This window comes from Nylanderia fulva, unplaced genomic scaffold (genome assembly GCF_048542155.1).
Source record: "Nylanderia fulva isolate GAGA-0341 unplaced genomic scaffold, ASM4854215v1 Scaffold10, whole genome shotgun sequence".
NCBI lineage: Eukaryota > Metazoa > Arthropoda > Insecta > Hymenoptera > Formicidae > Nylanderia > Nylanderia fulva.
In genome coordinates this window covers 5324183-5337665 of record NW_028189193.1, presented here as the reverse complement: position 1 = coordinate 5337665, position 13483 = coordinate 5324183, and the positions used below count along the sequence as shown (strand labels likewise).

General features: G+C 36.3%; 2 protein-coding genes across 5 annotated transcripts in view; one reads left to right on the top strand and one right to left on the bottom strand.

The window, feature by feature from the left end:
* The window catches only part of LOC114932054 (uncharacterized), a 34848-nt gene that overhangs the window by 1994 nt on the left and 19371 nt on the right, over nt 1-13483 (bottom strand). Inside the window, 3 exon segments of the mRNA XM_085483314.1 lie at nt 2-1634; nt 6458-6560; nt 7777-7859. Of these exon segments, the coding sequence (XP_085339440.1) occupies nt 2-1634; nt 6458-6560; nt 7777-7852 (1812 nt within the window). The 5' untranslated portion in view covers nt 7853-7859.
* Nucleotides 1-13483, top strand: part of LOC114931983 (uncharacterized) — a 114642-nt gene that overhangs the window by 87287 nt on the left and 13872 nt on the right. The window lies entirely within an intron of this gene.

Below are 13483 nucleotides of genomic sequence, written 5' to 3'. Positions count from 1 at the left end.
AGGCGGTCGTCGAACTTGGAACCGTCGAAGTCGTGGATGGTTTGCGTCTGCGACCCTTGTTCTTCTTCCTCTTCGAGTTGTGTCTCGGCCGCTTGGTCGTGCTCGACGTCGCCGGGGTAGTAGTCAAGGTCGTTGAGGTCGTCGAGGTCGCGGCCACCTCTGTCTGCGTATCCACGTTGATCCTCGTCAGTTCGTGGTTGAACTCGAACTGCAAGTCTACCTTGGAATTGTTCAGATTATCCGCGTTCTTCTCCACGATCTGCTCCATCTTGTTCTTATCGAGCTTCTCGATCTTCAGGATCGGCGCGTTCACCTTGATCGGTTCGATTTCGATCTGCGTAGCCTCTTCAGCAGGCTTCTTCAGCTGTGCTTTCTGCGCCGTATTTCCCTTAATGCTCGGCTTCGATCTCACTAGCACTTCCACGAGATCTGTGCCAGACAGGTCCGTCTTGGACGCGAAATCGGGATCCAAGGTCATTGAGGTCGATGCCGAGGTCGGGGCTAAAGTGCTCGGAGCTTTCTGATTGTCCATCAGCATCGAAGCTTTGATTTTAGTGACGAATATCGGTTTCTCCGTACTCTCCGGCTTGTTCTGCGGAGTCGTGATGATCTGAACCGGTTTGAAGGTCACCTTCTCGATCTTACCGGTCGTCGCGGTCGTCTCGTTCTTCGTCGTCGTTTCGAGCTTGATCGTGGTCCTCTTCGTCGTGGTAGGCTTCGGTCTACCTTGCTGACCCGATCTCGTCGGCTTCGGCGTTATCGGTTTAGTCGTTCTCGGAGTGGTGCTCTTCGGTGGTCTAACGGTGGTTCGCTGGTTCTTCTTTGTCGTGGAAACGCTGCTCGAGGGGATGGTCTCGTCGCTCGTCCAAGTGCCGGCAGGTGTGGTGCGAACCACCTTCAAAGTGGACGTGCTCGAAGAGGACTCCAACGTCTCCGCATCCAGAGTGCTCTCTCTCTCCGGTCTCGGAGTAGTCGTCAGCCTCTTCGTGGTTGTCGCAGTGGTCTGCTTCTTCGTGATTACCTTCTCCGTGGTTATGACGGAGGAGATCAACTGCGGTGTGCTCTTTTCCACCGTCTTCTCAGACTGCGAGATCGGTTCCGCTTTGTCGATCGACGAACTCGGTCTGACTGTCAGTCGCACTTCCGTCTGAAAAGGTTGCTGCAACTTGGTCTTCTCGCTCTCTGCGCTCTTCACAGTCGTGGACGGTGGGTTTAAGAGGATCCAGGTGGAAATGCCGCCGGTGGTCGTCGGGTGATGCTTGTAGGCGTTCATCAACCTCGTGGAGCTCATCTCCCGCTCCAATTCTTCCTCCGTTATCGCCATCGCCTGGCCAGGATGGCTGCTCTCGAAGTAACTGAACTTGGAATTGATCGGCCTGCCGAAAGTTAAGCCAACCGGCTCCGAGTTCTCGATTTCCGAACTGACGTCTCTGATGGATGAAGACGTGTCGCTTTCTTCGGGGGACTTCAGCGTCGTCGTCGTGCCATGCTCCACCTTGGTGAACTCTTTGTTGTGTGTTTTTATCACCTCTTGCGGATTTGTGACGTTGAGGAGTTGAGTGGCGACGGTTCGCAAGGACTGATCCATGTATTGGAGATCCTTCAACTCACGGTGGGTGATATTTTTCTGCTCGCTGAAAGAAAATTTCACTGTCAAATTTGGTCGAGAAGGGATTTCAGCGAATGCTGGTTCGCAAGGTAATTTTCGATTTGAATCATCACATGTTGATATGACATAATCATACAATATTGAATTATCTCGTGAATTTCTTTTATCAATTTTATTAATTTTATTAAGAAAATAGTGTATTAATATATAAAGATCTTGGAAAAAGTCTCTACTCGTAACAGTGTGTTATTACTTATTCTTACCTTTTATGTGTAATTGCTACGACTTAATTTTTCGCGTAGTAACACAAAAATTATCATTATTAATAATCATTACGCATGCAGTTAAAGATAAAATAAAAAAAATAATTATAGAATAAAGAAACAAAACATTATGTAATTTCAAATAAATTACATCTATATATCTTATTGTTAGAGAAATAAATTTAAATTAATATAATGATTAAATTATTATTTAATTTTAATTGAAATTCTTTTAATGAAAAATCTTAAATTTGTTTGGTCGATTATGATTTACATATCTAAACATGTTAATACTTTTCAAGTTAATGAATTAAGATTTATGAATTAATGAATTAATGAATTAAGACAAACGCTAAGTTGATTAAGTCAACAACAAAAATAAATTTTACTTATTAATTTAAATGATATAAACAACCAATGTGTGTGTGGACAAATGCATTAGTTATATTGATTTGTATTATTTCAGCATTTGTACAATTTATTGATTCACTTTTACTTAATTGTTGTGATATAATAGAATTATTATATCAGTGTTATGTTGTTATGTAACATATGTGTGCGATATAATTTTTCTTTTTAATATATCAATGTCTCTGTCGTTAATTTTTTAGATTCCATATTTTGTAAAATACATAATTTTATATATTTCTGGCTTTATATATATCTTGAGATTAAATACAATATGATATCTCTTTTATTTTCCTTTTCAATTAATTTTGTTGGTTGTTAACGATAACAGGATAGGACTTAGGGAAATTGTAAATGTGCAAAAATAGGAACATACATTTTTATGTAATATGTACGGAGGCATAATAGATTATATATTTATTCATGAAAAGGGGTATTAGTTTTTGTTTCAAATGTTTTATTAATATTACACATTTGTTGGCACACAAATATACTGCAAATGCCCTGAAATGGTTGTAAGCTGTTATTATGTTTAAATACCGACACGCACAGCAGGAAGCAATAAATATAAAATTAAATATTTTATTTTATAAAAAAAACTTATATTAATTTATAGAAGATTTATATAAGCAATAAAAAAGAGCGCAATACCACATATTCCACTATTGAACACATGGCTATAATAATGATAAATAATAGTAAAACGTAATAAAAAACTAAATAAAAATGTATACATATATACACATATCTATATGTATATATGTTTCTATATATCCATAAGTCTCTTTTTTCTTTAAATAAATTCACATTATATTATTCAATCTACATTATGTTCTTTATATAAGCATTAAATATTTTCCTATCATGCTATTTTTGGCAACAAAAACGGAACTACTTAATATCATATAAAAATATATTATAAATTTCAGCTTATATAATTATTAATTATTTTATAAAAATTATGTCTACTTTTCACACACACACCAAAAAAAGAAAGAGAAAAGAAGGCAAGAAAAATAATGAAAAGAAAGAAAAAGATCCATATATGTGTGAAAGATATTAAATTCATAAAATAATAAATAAATATTCTATTTATTTAAATACTACACAATAATTTACCCAAATAAATAAGCTTTGCTTTTACGAAAGGAAATACCACAAATCCGACTTACATCATTATATGCTACATTATGCGTTATTAACGCATCCATGTTCTAAAATAAATATAATCTCATCTCTTTTTCTCCCGTCATCTTCTCTTCGCTTCCTCCATCAACCACGTGTTAATCAGCTACGAAAAACGATATGAACGATCCATTCGAGTTCTATCTAACGTAATTAATTCTAGCAGAACCCCATTATTCTTGCTTCATGCAAGTTTAACCTTCGAAATAACGCCAAAGGATTTCGAAGAACTATATACGAGCATTACGAGATCAAAATCGGAAGTCAAATTCATCTCCTGCGCTTCTTCCGCCTGCTCTTCCACTCGTTCAGACCTTTGTACTTGTGCACGGCTTGCTTGACAAACTCTTCGACATTCGGCCTGAATCTGACCGTCACCTTGTCCGTGGCGCGTCCGAAGTCAATGACGTTCGGTATCGCCCAGGGGAAGATGACCGCGGCGACCCCGAGGACTCCAGCCGCCATCGCGGCGAATGGCGCCGCAGCGAGGCTGAAGAAACTGTACCCGAGTGGATTCAGTAGAGAAAAGTACGTAAAGACCGAAGCCACCGACTGCAAAACGCCGCTCGGCGACATATCAAATTCGTCGTCTTCGTCATCTTTGTTGCCGGAGGATCCTGCGGAAACCGACGAAGCTAGACCACCAACAGCACTTGCTAAAGGTCGAGCAGGAATATTTGGCAGCGCGGGAAGCTGCAAGGTACCTGGGCCATTGATGGCCTGACCCGTCGCGGCATTGGACGAAGCCAATCCGTGAACGACTGGAGCCGGATCAGGTGAACCACTTACTTCAGCAATCTCACCTACAGGATTACCATCGACGGATGATCCAGCAGGATCCGGGAGAGGGACATCCGAGTTGGTCAGACTGATGTGAGTGTTCTGAAAGACTTCGACGGTCGACAATTCTGGGACGGGATCCAAAATTAAGGGATCCTTATGGGAATCGTAATAATCGTCAGGTTGCGGCGCTTCAACCGGGCTATAGGAACCGATTGCCGCGGTTACGAAACTGTCTGAAGAATCCTGATGAGAGAGATCGTCGAGCTCCCCGGAATACTTGTCGCTCTCGTTATCGTAGCCTTCGGTCGCCAGAGAAGTCTGAGCCAATTCGGTGGGTTTGTTACTGGGTTTGAACACGTTCGTGTTCAGGACGTGAGAGTTGACGATTATGTTCAGATCGGTGCAGCCTTCCTTGCTTTGAATCGTATTGTTCACGCGGGTGTAAGTGTTGATGGTGATCGTCGGGCAGTTGTAGGACGAGGGAAAGGTGTTGGTCTCCTGCTTGGAAGGTTCTTTATTCTCGGAAGAAGTCGCTTCGTCGCCGGATATCGTGCTCAACTGAGGCACTTTCGTTACATTCGCTTCCTTCGAACCGTCGTTCAGAATCTGGACCACTGTATTCTGCGTCACCAGTGTCATGGGATTCAGGACAGTCTTGTTCTTCAGCAACGCCGCGTTGGGCCAGGAAGTTAAAGGAGGAGAAAGATTCGTAGAATCTATCGAATACTGTGGTTGAAGGGCTGGATCCGGATACTCTTCATGATTTATTTCCTCGAGATCTTGATTCTGAGACGGATCCTGAAGAACGACGGTCTCATAACGATCGTCATTATAATCGCTTAGCGGCCGATTGGGTTCCAAGTTTTCGTAGATCGAGTCGAACACCGATTCGACTGGTTTATGAACATCCTCGTTTATCAGTTGCGAGCCGTTCGGCAGCATCGTGTCCACCTTCAACCAGTGGATGATCTTCTTCACGCTGGCGTCGATAATCGGATCCGGGTGATTATAGTAGCCGTCGTCCGACGATAGAATCATCGGCGTCTGATCGGCATCGTGAAAGCCGGACTCGCGATTCAAATTCTCCTTCAAGGACAAAGTGTACTTCTCATCCTTGTACAGATCCTCGATATTCTGGGACGTCTCGTTCGGCCAGATCTTCAAGTACGCGTTCGATGTTCCCTCGACTCTCTCGACCGGACTCGACAACTTCTGCGAAGGATGATGATGGCTCTTCGTCGAATGATGATCAAACGAGGCTGTCAAGTGGTTCTTCATCGGCTCTCTCGACTGAACATCGTCACCGGGCTTCGAATTCAGGGCGACGCTGCTGGAGCCTCGATTCAAAGTAGAGAACGGATATCGGAGTCTGACGAAGTTTCTATTCGAAGTTATCCCGGGTCTGCGAGTCGCGTCATAAGGGATTCTCGATTTCGGATCCGAGATGAAAATCGGATGGGTGGGCGCTGTTGAATTATTCAGATCCGCGTGCTCGGCATCGACAACAAGGCGAAGAGAATCGGTTGCGAAAGCGAGTTTCGGATTTTCCTTCGAAGTCACGATCGAATCGGTATTTTTGCCGATTTCTTTATGAACGGAGCGAGTCGATGAAATAGCGCTTTCCCGAGGATCGATCGAGACCTTAGTTCTAGCTATGCTCGAAACCTGTTTTATTCTCCAACGCGACCTGTCATTTCCGAGAACACGTTTATTCGAGAACGAGTCGGACTTGATGGAACCTGATCCCTGCCGATTTTTCGCGATAGAAATATCGCCGCTCGTCAAACCAGACGCGTGATGATGATTCGCCAAGAAATGATTTCCTGAAGAGTACCTCGTCCGAGCGACTGTCGACTTGAAGTCTCGATTCGGCCTTCCTAAATTATAGTAATTCCCACCACCTAATATTTTAGAATAATCGATCGTTCGATCGGCTCCTGAACCGGAGCCAGAAGGACCACGAAGAGAAGATGATCCGTTCGCCTTGTTCGAACTTGGAACGCCGATCTCGCCCAATACGTTCGTCCTCGAAAGACTCGTGGGTGCTTTAAATTCGGACGTCGTCCAGATGTCATCGATCTTAGAACGACGCCGAGCAACGTCGTACGACGACGATCGCGTTGTCGGAGCGAGACCGCGTGACAAATCGACACTATCGCGGAAACCTCTGATATACGACTTTCTATTACGTCCGGAAGTCCCCGTATACCTGCTATCGTCCCGAATTGTATCGTGCGTCGCGTTGTTCCGGGCTTGAACGTCTCTCCATCCCACGTCGCTCGTTTCCGCCTGCGGCGCCGAATTCGCGTCGCCTGCAAAGCGAAATATTTCATTTTAAAATTAACACATTTTTTTTCTCTCTAAAAAAATTGTTCTTTCCAAAAAAATTAAAAAAAAAAAAAAAAAACATGTGTTTTATCAACAGAATTTACAATGCAAATTTACACTCTAATTATACACAACAAAATTTATAATGCGACGTGCTAATCAAATTTTTCTCTAAAAAAATTGTTTTTTCTAAAAAAAAATTTTTTTTAAAAGAAAAGACATACGTTTTATCAACAAAATTTACAAATGTATGCAACAAAATTTATAATGCGACGTACTAATCGAATTTTTCTCCCTAAAAAAATCTTTTTAAAAAAAAATTTTTTTAGTGAGAAAAAACATACGTTTTATCAACAGAATTTACAATGCGAGTTTACGCTCTAATTATGCAACAAAATTTATAATGAGGCGTGCTAATCGATGTACTAATTATTGCCAATCGCTAAGAAACTATTAGGATGACAATTTACAATTGCTGAAAGTTTAAACGCTTCCGTTTCTTTCTTAAGAAATTCGATTTTGTAAGAAAAGCACTATGGTATAACGCACGAAGAGCAGTGACGTAATTGTGATAAAAAGGACAAGTTGCGATTCGACACGCTACAACAATATATAATTGATGTACTATTGAGTAATTGCATGTTTGATGCATCGCATGCATTTTCTCCGTAATGGCACATAGAACAAAACCCATTTTTTAAGATATAAAAGGCTCGTTAACGAAAGTAATAGGGAAATAAAGAAAATAATTGTTGTACGTGAGTTGTATGCAAATTTGTGAAATAAATTGGAATTGGTTATATTAATTAGCAAACAGTTATATTAATTAAGTAATTACTTTTACATAATTTTTATACAAGAATATTAATTAATTAATGTAACAGTTATTCTATATCTCTGTAAAATAATTAGAAAAGCTAGTAATTATATTGAAATAAATTTTTTAACTGTCACATAATGATATTAAAGTATTGTACATGAAAAGATGACAGATTTACGATTGGATAAGCATGGTTTATTAGCTCCGATTGCACCGTGTAAAAGACATCAATCTTACGTTAGAAAACGTTTTCTGCTACTAACTCGTTGCGTTACGTGATTTTATTGCTAAACATTATCGATTATTTCCGTCGCGTTATAACATTGTTTTCACGTATAATGTAATTTCTTTTTTTTCCTTTTTTTTTGGAAAACACCTACCACTTTTTTGAGGTCTGGCATCGCCTGATCCTGCGACAAGCAGGACCACCACAACCTTCAGTATCTGCATCCGCATCTTCGCACTGAAACAAAGAATTAAAAAAGAATTTTTAAAAATAAAGCTTTAAAGATTTAAAAAAAATGATATACAGAAAAAAAATTATTAAATTAAAATAAACATTTATTTCGACTCACTGCCTCATAAATCATTTATTGATATAAGAAAATCCTTGATCTTTTGTGCAATTTATTTACAATTCAGAAATAGCCTTATCGAGAACGATGCGCTTCTAATTTATTAAATTAGAATAAACATTTATTTCAATACTGCCTCATAAATCATTTCTTTGATGTAAGAAAATCCTGTTCAAACTGATAAATATTTGTTTCAAATAAATGATTTATTAGGCAGTGTTGAAATAAATATTTATTTAATTTCATAATTCTTTTCCATATATGGTATGTAGTGCACATAAAGAAACTCTTTCGTGCAATTTATTTACGATTCAGAAATGGCCTTATCGAGAACGATGCGCTGTGAATGAATAAAAAGGCAGACAAAGGGAGATTCCGCGCATCGCGAAATATCCTAGAGGCTGTCCTCGACACGATGACCTACACTCCTAAACGTCGAACCTGATCTTGAGCAATGATCTAGATCGCAGATATCTCGGTTGCACGCGTATGGCGTTGTGCGACATCGGGAAAACGAGTCGAGAGTAAGAGAGCGCAAAAACAATTTCGCGATCGAAATGAAAGGCTCTGGATCGAATCGACAGGAAACGGAGGTGGAGCAAACGCGGAAGTGGAAGGTCTCAATTTTACGACGACAAAAGAGAGACAAACGCGACGCTTGCATTAACATTCACAAGTACCTATGTGCGTAAGCACGCTGTTGCGAACCAAGATTTACATGTGTAATATGTATTTATCGGGCTTTAAAAGTGTGTTTCGACAAATACTTTGGCAATAATTCGCAAATGTTTCATAAAGACCGCGGAAATGTTCAGCAAATATATATATGTGCACAATATATTTTCTCTGTTTGATGGTGAAATGTCAAATATTTGAGCAATATATTTTTCAACAATATATTTAATTTTTTTCTTCTCGTAATTTTTCAGTCATTCGATAAATATAAATATATGATGATACAATAATATATAGATGAATTCTTATAACGTATAAAATTCTGCCTATTAAATATATAAATATAAATAACAATTGGTTAAACAATTCTACAGAATGTTATACGACAGATATTAAACATCTGAATTAAATATTTTTATGAATGTAAATTGTGTTTGAAATTTTAATCTAGCAATATACAATTTTAAGACCGCGGAAATGTTCAGCAAATATATATATGTATGTGCACAATATATTTTCTCTGTTTGATGGTGAAATGTCAAATATTTGAGCAATATATTTTTCAACCATATATTTAATTTTTTTCTTCTCGTAATTTTTCAGTCATTCGATAAATATAAATATATGATGATACAATAATATATAGATGAATTCTTATAACGTATAAAATTCTGCCTATTAAATATATAAATATAAATAACAATTCTACAGAATGTTATATGACAGATATTAAACATCTGAATTAAATATTTTTATGAATGTAAATTGCATTTGAAATTTTAATCTAGCGATATACAATTTTAATTAACTCAACATTAAAAATTTTAAAATAAAATGCTAGACAATAACAATTAAAACATTTAAGATGCACAATCATTAAGATACTAATGACGCAAATGTCGAGACAATTGATTCTGGCGACTTTACTTAATGTCAGACACGATGTGAATCTCTGATTGCTGATTTGTCACCGAAGGTCTTGATTGAAAAAGTCATTTGTATTCGATTTTCATTTCCAATTGTTCAATCATGAATGCGTGGAATACAAGCGGTGGAATTATTTTAGCATCGACGTTTACATGAAATAAAGCGTGCACTCGTGCAATATATAATTCATACCAATTTGAGTTTAAAAAAATATCAATAAAAATCATAAATTAAATTCGGAAGAGAAATTGTCATCTTGCCAGGGTGTCCAGTCGTCCTTGAAATTTGGTTTGTTCTTTAAAAATCCTGGAAATGTGCTTAAATTTTTCGTAGATCCTTGATTTTTTTACTTGTGAATATTCAGTTTCTTCGGATTGTCTTAAGAATAAAATAATTTTACTGGTGAAATGAGTCGTTTTACTTATGAAAATACTGTAAATCATCAGTGAAACAAAATTTTTTCGTCAAAGTTTATAAATCGAGTCAAGTTTTACCATTATAAATATATAGATTTCATATAAGGCTGTATCTATCTAAAAATATTCAACTAAAAGAATCAGCTGAGATTATTCGAGTAAAAAATATTTCAATTATCTATTTATTTACAAAATCCAAAAATGTGTTGCAAATAAGTTATTTCTCGATTTTAAATATTCAAATATAAGAAAATATTTTATCGAATATTCTAATGGATATATTTATTTTTATTAACGTGCAATTTATATCGACTCGATTAAAAAAATAAAATACTTTATTCCTTGTACATATCGATTATATTACTGGAAAATTGTTCTCAAAATGTCACTGAAATGTCCTTAAATTTCATTTTCAAATTTTACTAAACATCCTGCTTGCAGATATTGAATTAAATAATATCCTCATTATTTTCGAGCGAACGTTGTTTCCTTCTCGCGCATCGAAATCTCCGCGGAGGATCAACGAGAGACTTTCAGTCTCAATTTGAGAAAACCGGGCCGTAGCTGTCACTTGTAATTAAAAATAATCCGCGAGCGGAATCCGTGGAATGCGCTTGGCGATTGGGTGATTGTCACCTGGATGTTGTTTACCGTTGCATTTTTCCGTTCATATAATCGTGTCTACTAACGGTATATCCCCGATCCCGGGGCGTCGATCTTCTTCGGGTGTCTTTCGTACGTGACGCCTCGCGCATCTCGCGGCGATATCGGAGAATACACGTGAGAATGTGTGATCGAAGCGCGAGAATTATCCAGGGATATTATTCACCGGTATAGAATAGTACAAGTCCGGCGCGCAAATTCTACGAACGGGCACGTACCGTTAACCATTTGAATGTTTCTTTGCGAACCGGAAAGCCGCTCATGCGCGATTATTCGACGCTATTGGATTTGCGAGGAGCGCTACAAAGAGATTCTTGGGATTCCGAACGAATGCGTCAGGGAGCAAACAAAAGGCCGACCGATCGACATGTAAATATATTATATATCCAAAAAATTATATCAATATAATATTATTTTATATTCTTTCCTGAAAAAGTAGAAGTATTATGTCTCCATTTTGTCGCGTTGGAATTAAATCTTCCAGCTGATTGCGTGAATTAATATTGAAAAAATTATATATAAAAAATTATATAAAAATTATATATAAAAAATTATATATATGTCATTATATAAAATTATATATAAAATTATATATAAAAAATATATATAAAAATATATATATATATATATATATATATATATAAAATTATATAAAAATTATATATAAAAATATATGTATAAAAAATTATATAAAAATTATATAAAAATTATATATAAAAAATATATAAAAAAATATATATATATATATAAATATATATAAGAAATTAATACTTGTTTTTTATAGCAGATTACAGTGTTTTTTTAAATTTATAAATAATTACAAGTTAATAAAAAAAATTGTAATTGATGAAAAAAATGTTAATTTTAATTGATCGTAACTATGTAATTCGTGACGAGTATGAAGTACTTTGTGGAGCTTCGGTAGTTTTACCCTCGCAAAATGGAACCGTTGTATGCAAGAATAATTGTTATTATTCATGCTTTTATTTACGCACTAACTATTTTCGATGGCAAGCGTATTGCAGTAGTAATTTTCCGCAATTGTAGAGTAAATAGCGAGTGCAATTACGGGGAACTACTTTGCCGTCATACATGTATAAGTTCATTAAATAATAATGCTTTAATACGGAAAGTAAATTTTCAAACTATGTTTAATCGAAGAAATAATAATAACAAAAAGTCAGGTAGAATCAGTCGAATTAATACGCGATATCAAAGTATATAACTTCTTCTCATTTCTCCTTATTAAAGCTTACGTAATACCCATATCAATTCAATCTATAATGTAATATAAATCATACTTAGGAGATATCTCAGAGCCGCCGATAGTTCAATCTGCCGCGGAATAAAACATACTATTTATGTATTCATGGAATCGCTTATGGTCGAGGAATGAAGTCCGTTTCCGGAACGCTGGACGCCCCAGCGGAAAAGATCGCGCAATAAAGCTACGCTATTTAACAAACAGATTTGTGCTCTAACGAGCATCGGACATTCCTATCGCCGCTTAAATCGGATAACGAAAAAAAAAAAAAAAAAAAAAATTGGAGAACACTCCCTTCCGATCGTGTTCAGGTAAATCGAATCTTATTTACAGACAGATGGATTTACACACGATCGTTACGGTAAGCGGATGCTTCATCGCCGTGACTGTCCCGTACAATGAACATTCTCACGCGAAGTCTCCATCTCCTCGTCAATCCTTAATTCATCTCGCATTGATAACGGTAACACATCTATAGGTGCGCTTGATTTTATATTTATATATTTTTATTGTATGATATTTTTCTATTCTTTTCGCTTTTTTATATGGAAGCGTAACGGAGCGACTTCTCTAATTATATACGAGAGCGAGACACTATTATTAAAACGTATAATATATATATAAATAATGCAACATGTCCGTCGAGAAGAGAAGAAAGAGGACATGAAAGGAGACAAAAATTGAAAGCATTTGTAGTCATATTTAATGCTTAATATTTTTAATTTTGAATAATTGAAAAAAATCATGTACTTGTGCAAGTGTATTTATTTGGTTACAGAGAACCTATTTTCTTGTCAATAATTAAATTAATATATTTTTCTTGACAAAAAATATTTTGACAAATTAAGTTTCATTGATGTAAATAAATGAAAAAATTTTGATTAGAAGATAAAATAACAAAACTTTCTTAAAATGTAGAATTCTTTCAATCGTGTCTCCAACATATAGATTCTTGCTTCTTTCATCAATGATTGATCCGGGACAAGTAGGTCGCATATTAATAACATTGATTAATCTAATCAGTGTAATTATTTCCTGACTTTTTTTTGGAGCGTGGCATATAAACTTCAAAAGGGTTCCCATTATATTTCAATTGCCTAATAAAACAAGATAGACATCCGTGAAATGCGATTCAACAAGTATAACGTGACGCAATGATGTGAAAAACAAAAAACAGGAAGAAGAACTAGAAGGTTCTTCTCCCGAGGAAGTGACTGGCGATTGAACCAGATACGAGTGCAATTAATGACATTACATATCCCGGATTTGAACTATGCAATATTGATTCTGTGAACATTGTTACAATACCTGACATTTCTCATCAGGGTAGCGCTTTCGCGTTATATAAACTTTCAATTAAAATTAAGTACATAGGATTTTTTTTAACTTTTAACAGGATTTTTTTAACTTTTTTAATTTTTAAAATTATAATCAAGAGTACAGAATTTTTTAAACATTATTTCGAGTAAATTTCATCATCTAACAAGATTTTACTTTTTTCATTTCGCGATATTGTTAACACTATCTCCTTTACAATTTTATATATAAATTATATATATTATATATA